The 5857-nt window shown below is 40.7% G+C and overlaps 1 protein-coding gene across 1 annotated transcript in view; it reads right to left on the bottom strand.

Moving 5' to 3' along the window:
- Window positions 1-5857, bottom strand: part of LOC118404760 (nitric oxide synthase, brain-like) — a 20855-nt gene that overhangs the window by 12214 nt on the left and 2784 nt on the right. Inside the window, 8 exon segments of the mRNA XM_035804087.1 lie at window positions 108-209; window positions 1336-1507; window positions 2234-2373; window positions 3002-3143; window positions 3540-3631; window positions 4462-4624; window positions 5040-5182; window positions 5397-5586. Coding sequence (XP_035659980.1) covers window positions 108-209; window positions 1336-1507; window positions 2234-2373; window positions 3002-3143; window positions 3540-3631; window positions 4462-4624; window positions 5040-5182; window positions 5397-5561 — 1119 coding nt within the window. The 5' untranslated portion in view covers window positions 5562-5586.

The following is a 5857-nucleotide window of genomic DNA, read 5'->3' as shown; positions in this document are numbered from 1 at the left end:
AAAGTACAGATTTCAGGAGTTTTCGTCAAGCAAGATCATGTATGCAAACGTCTTAAACATTACTGTATCAATGATAAGGTTATAGTCTGACTATTTTGTGGTCTCACCTGGAAAGAGTGTAGAACGGCGATATGACATTCCAGGAAGGCAGCGTCTTTCCACAACGAGTTGTACCGGGAGGTGTCATACCCCAGCTTCTTAGCGATAACCTGGGAAAAGCAAAGTTACCGTTAAGGATTTGGACAGCATGGAGATGTAGCACGTGCCCATTTCAATTAGGCACCCCATGTAGATTTCTAACTTTTAGCTGAATAAACTATTACAACGATTAAAACTAGTTAACTGTTCACCGTTTACATGTAGCACTGAAAGTATGCATTTACAGCGCTAGCACTCCTCGAAGTTTTATTTACATGACTAAGGCCATGTTGATTTGATTATATGGATGACATCCTCCGGGAACTCCAAAACTGATGCGAGCGAGCGAATAAAAAAAAAGTTTGGCAAAAAAAAAAAAGTTTCCTTCGGTATGAAATCAAAGTGGCCAGGAAGGTTGAACATAGGACTAAACACACATAGTATGGTATACCAACAGTTAGGTGTAGGGACCAGTACATCATACGGGTGCAAAACATTTTTTTTCTTCTTGGACCAATCCGAAAAAAAAAGACCTAAAAAAACAACAGAGGAACAGGTTTCGCCAATTACAAAATGGACACACTATGTCGGCAGCCATTTGGGGTCTAACCGGGGGGCCAAGAAGACAACAAGAGCGAAGTCAAGTAGAGATTATAGTCAATTGCACCAAGTTTCTACAGTCAAAGGTACAGAGACAGTTAGCCTTTATTACATGGAGATGGGATTTTAAAATGTAGTGGGAGTCCAATAATCCACCAAACAGATTCCTTTGTAGCAAAACTGACCAATTACCATTGTTTTGAGTATTGCCAGTTCCACAGGCAATCAGGTCCAGGTTCATGTCCGGACCTGGAAATGATCCTCTGGACTTTTCTGTACTGGTACCTCCCCCAACCAACAATAGATTTTTTTTTCTTTCTGTCCTTTCACATCTTATTCTTTGACTTTAGATTCATTTTGGCATCCTATGGCATTAGTTATTTGTTTTCTGATACTTTTTTTCAATCTACGGAATATTTGTGCTCATTTTACAGCTGCTTTGCACAATTTGTTGTGTGGTCGAAAACTTTTTTTTTTGGAAATGGCCGAAAATTGGTGCGAGCGCGGATGTCATCCATATAATCAAATCAACGTGGCCTAATCGTTATTCTAGAGTTATCGATTTATAATTAACTTTCTTCAAATTATTTAAATTACCTCTGTCATGTTGTATCTGTTTTCGTCCAACAGATCGCGCACAGGTTCCGTACTTTGAAACCAGCCTGTGATTGGACAAGCCGGGAACTGCATCCCGCCAACGTCGAATAGCATGTCTCCTTGCATCGGGATGCAGTTAGCCTTGATAGCCAGCTCTTCGAACCAGTCGTACCTAGGTGGGGAAAAGTGAAAAATAAAATAAAGTTGGTACATGTACTAAAGTTGAAATTCATGTACTAAATTTAACGGATGGACGGAACTTCAAGGAAGGAAAGAAGGCAGAAAAGAAGGAAGGGAGGACAACGGGAGGTGAGGAAAAAGACATCGTGAAATAGAAAAGAAAGTATTTAATGTAACGTTATATTAACTTTCTGTATTTCAACGGATCTCAGCTCGATTTCGCACAACATTTCTATTTTTCATCAGCAAGTTGTCAGGTGAGTACGATTCATTATTTTCTTTGAGATGTAGACATTTCAAAATAGCTGTTTATTAAGATGGTCAGAAGATCAACTAGATCAAGGAAACATCTGAACCTATGATTCACTGATATGCAAATAGGGATACGGGTAACGTGGCTGCAGGCATATCAATGACGTCACGTGAAAACGCCCTCCACCGGTTCTATAGTGATTGGCAACCGGGGGAATAAGCCTTCTCACATTAGTTAGGGCGCATGTGCGGCGACAGGAATTCTAGGTAATATGTCAAAGGGCAAGGCACACAAAAAGAAAACAGACCTTTTCTTCACCATTGTTTTGATTTGCATAACAATGTCCAGATGGGTTTTGTTTTCTTTTTGTGTGCCTTACCCTTTGACATATTACCTAGAATTCCTGTCGCCGCACATGCATCCTAACTAATGTGAGAAGGCTTATTACAAGATGTAGTTCCTTACTTTGGATGTCGCAGTTCCACCTCCAGCGGTACGTCTTCTGGCCAGTCAAAGATCACCGGATCCTCTCCATTTGCAGAGACAATGGCAGGTAGGAAATCGTATGGAGTTCCTTTTCCCTTCCACCCTAGGCTTTGGCACACCTTTTTGGGACAGAGTAAGTCGTTACAGAATTTGTACATTGTTGACATGGGTTGTTTTGTCCTTCTCGTGTGATCTGTGTTATTTTTTCTTTATGGTCTATTGACACATAAAGAATTAAATTGCATGGTAATTGTAGTAAAAAAAATAGTCCAACTTCTTAATCTTGGCAGGCCAGAAACCTAATAGATTCTTTCGTGCCCCCCCCTCCCAAAACAAAACTGAACAATATTGTTGTTGTTGATGATGTATATATACATAAGCAAACAAAAATCAAGTTATCAACTAAATGAAAGAAACTACTGAAAAAATTATATGATGAAGTTCATATACAAATCGGAAGCTTACACAAACGAGCCTTGGAATATACGAATTTTCTATCTAATGCCTTTGTTTAAACAAATTGAATAAAATTTTTGGAATCTAAACTAGCAGTGCTGGAATTACTTACTAATACTTCATATATTCTTGCTATGAATAAAAAGTAGGTTGTATTAGGCTGTTATTTCATTAAAGCCCAATATTTTCCATATCTATTTAACCATTTGTATGTCAAAATGGCGAATAAATCAATCAAAACCGGATATGACGCACACAAAAAATCCATTCCGTCATTTCCTGTGGACATACCTCGGTAAGTTCCAAGTTGGCGGGATCTCCTATGACTGACCCGTCCGGCTGTTGGTACGCAGCGTACTGAAACAGGTACTTGTTCCAGAACTTGTAGTCGTGCTTTCCATCGGTGCGCATGGGGAAAATACTGATGGCGGTCCTAGGTTAAAGGCGTGATAAGATGGATAAGTTAAGATCATTATAGCTCAATATGTCAACGAAGTCAAGCGTTTCTATGACGTAAGTCTCAAGGTGTTTAAGGGGCGACGAATATCTTTATCTATTGCTACGGTCACATTTCCGGCGCTATATACTAGAAGTATAGAAATTATGCTAATGACTATTTCTTTCTTTAAGTTTCTTGCGTTTTGTTGTCTTCATATCTTACTTTAGATAACTAGAATATAAAAGAGAAAACATGCACTACAATAGAACTGAAAGTACAGTTTACATGCCTATTTATCATACTTTACTATGTAACGTAAGTTCTTAGAGTTACTTAGTTCAATTCTATCAAAAAGGAGCCTCGACTTTTATCCAATGATACAGTACTTACTTCATCTGTCCGTCCTTGGTTGCGTACCTCACGTGATCACAGACGGCATCGAACATCTCTTTTGCCGTCTTGACATTGCGATGGTCGATTACCTGATAAGAGGTCATAACGGAGGTATATATATATATATACATCGCTGTACCAGTATCATATCCGAATAGACTCACACATTTAAGCTTATACCTTTTTGACTTTCTTTGTTACTTAAAATGTGCTATTCCCACCATAAAGATTACTGTAGCATTGAAAAGGAGGAAAAATATTGTATGGTCGTTGAAATAACCATTTGTGATTTGAGATCCTCAAGAAAGCATAAATTTTCTGCATAAGGTACATGAAGTCTAATTGTGTTAACTGTTTATTCATGTTTTGGTTATCATTGAAAACCACGCACGGGTTGATTTTAAGTTGTCAAATCCTTCAGGTACAGGTTTGTAAACATCTTTATGTCATACCTGTGACGCGAAAACGTTTGATACGGGTGTTCCGGACCGGGCCGTACGCTTCCGTATCGCACAGGTTCGAAAGGCGTATCACACAGGCTTTCTTCGAGTAAATCGAACCATTTCGAGCGGGCCGAATACGGCTCGGTTGGCAATTCGAATACCTGATTCGGACGTTGGAACATTGCTGTTGCAACACTTTTGGTTCGAGGGCACCAAATTTGTTCAACTTCTAGCGCATTTCGCATCAAAACAGTGGTTTTCTCGGGTGGATATGATGTAAATAAAATACAACACGGTGTATTCCGCATCACCCTCGGTCCCAGCCCTCCCGCGGGTCGGATCACCCTCCGGCGTTCAGGCGATCCGACCCGCGGTCGGGCTGGTACCTCGGGTGTCGTGATACGGAATACACCGTGTTGTATTCTGTACCTGATTTTACGTTTAGATATGCAAATAACCCCACCCCCGTCACTCACCTGTAAGTTGTTCCACTGGTACCGTCCGATACACCTGGGCGCGTTTCTCCACGCCATCTTGGCGCCGTACAGCAGCTCGTCGTACTCCAGGTCGTACAGACCTGTCTCTGCCACCTGGGTCTGAATGTCACGCCATCGTCTCTCATGGTCCTCACTGTTCTCCCTGTGGAAACAAAGAAACAAACAAACGAACATTTTACTGTATATAATATGGATAGGGACTGCTTTAGGCAAGTAGATTTTATGTATCAGGGGGCTCATTAAATTTCACCCGATCCAAGAAAAAAAAACAAGATTTTTTTTGCTTCTTCGGAGATGGTCAACATGACGAGAAAGTGCCAAAATGGGCAAATATGTTGTGTTGTAGGCTAATGATTGTACTTGTAGATGTGATAGTAGTGTTGTAGCCATGACTGTAGTTATAGAAGTGAAACTAATTGGATAGTTGTAAAAGTGACACCAATATGGAAGCCATGAGTGTAGTTGAGATATGCATGTGTGCATGTGATGTATGTGTATGTTTGTAAATTTGTCCTCTGTTCTTATTCGTACTCCAATACAGACACATAAAAACTTACTTTTTCATCGAAGCATAATAGTCGTCGATGAATTCCTTCGCCTGTTCCAGCACCTCTTCCTTCGGCCTCTTGTAATCCGGTGGAAAGGGCTCCCTCTGGCGGACGACTGAGCCCATGCACTTTCCTGAACTGCACGGACTGACCTGTGGACATAATGTGCCTGTCAGAAACTCGTTGCCATGGCAACACGAAAAATCACAAACTTACAGGTCTATTGTAAAATTGTTGTCAACATAATTTTTGGAAAAGTCATCAAGTTTGGTAGTACTGGCACACTTCGCTCAGCAGTTATACAGCGTCAAAGTTGTACACTTTTAGCACGTAGAAAGAACAGTTCAGTTGAATGAGTTTACTTACATTGGTCGCCTTTAGGTGTAAGGTATCGGTCAGGTGAGTATCCTTCAGGTGGTAGGTCAGACGTTGTGCTCTCCGCGGAGCTGTGCTGGTAGACCCCGTAAAGGGACAGCCGTTCTGGGTCACGTGGGGAAGGGTGCCGTTCGTTTCCCTGGACTGTACGGGCATGGTGACTTCGTTTGGCGTCAAATGTCTGTGGAAATTATAATTTTTTAAAGACAATCTGAGCCACATTATACGAAGGGGAATCCCGCATCTCCATCTTAATTTGCATATGAAAGTGTAATAATTCCGAAGTGGTATTAAAAATGGTGGAAATTTCATACGTTATATGTGTGTTAAATACACAAGTGTAGTCAATGGTGTACATCGCTATGAGTGAAAATGTGTAAAGCATTCACATGATTTATGGTGAAATATAACCATGGAGTTCCGCCAACGGAGAGAGCTCTCACATATACAAT

Source organism: Branchiostoma floridae, chromosome 17, assembly GCF_000003815.2.
Source record: "Branchiostoma floridae strain S238N-H82 chromosome 17, Bfl_VNyyK, whole genome shotgun sequence".
Taxonomy (NCBI): Eukaryota; Metazoa; Chordata; class Leptocardii; order Amphioxiformes; family Branchiostomatidae; genus Branchiostoma; species Branchiostoma floridae.
The sequence above is the reverse complement of the archived record's forward strand: the minus strand, read 5'-3'. Positions and strand labels throughout refer to the sequence as shown.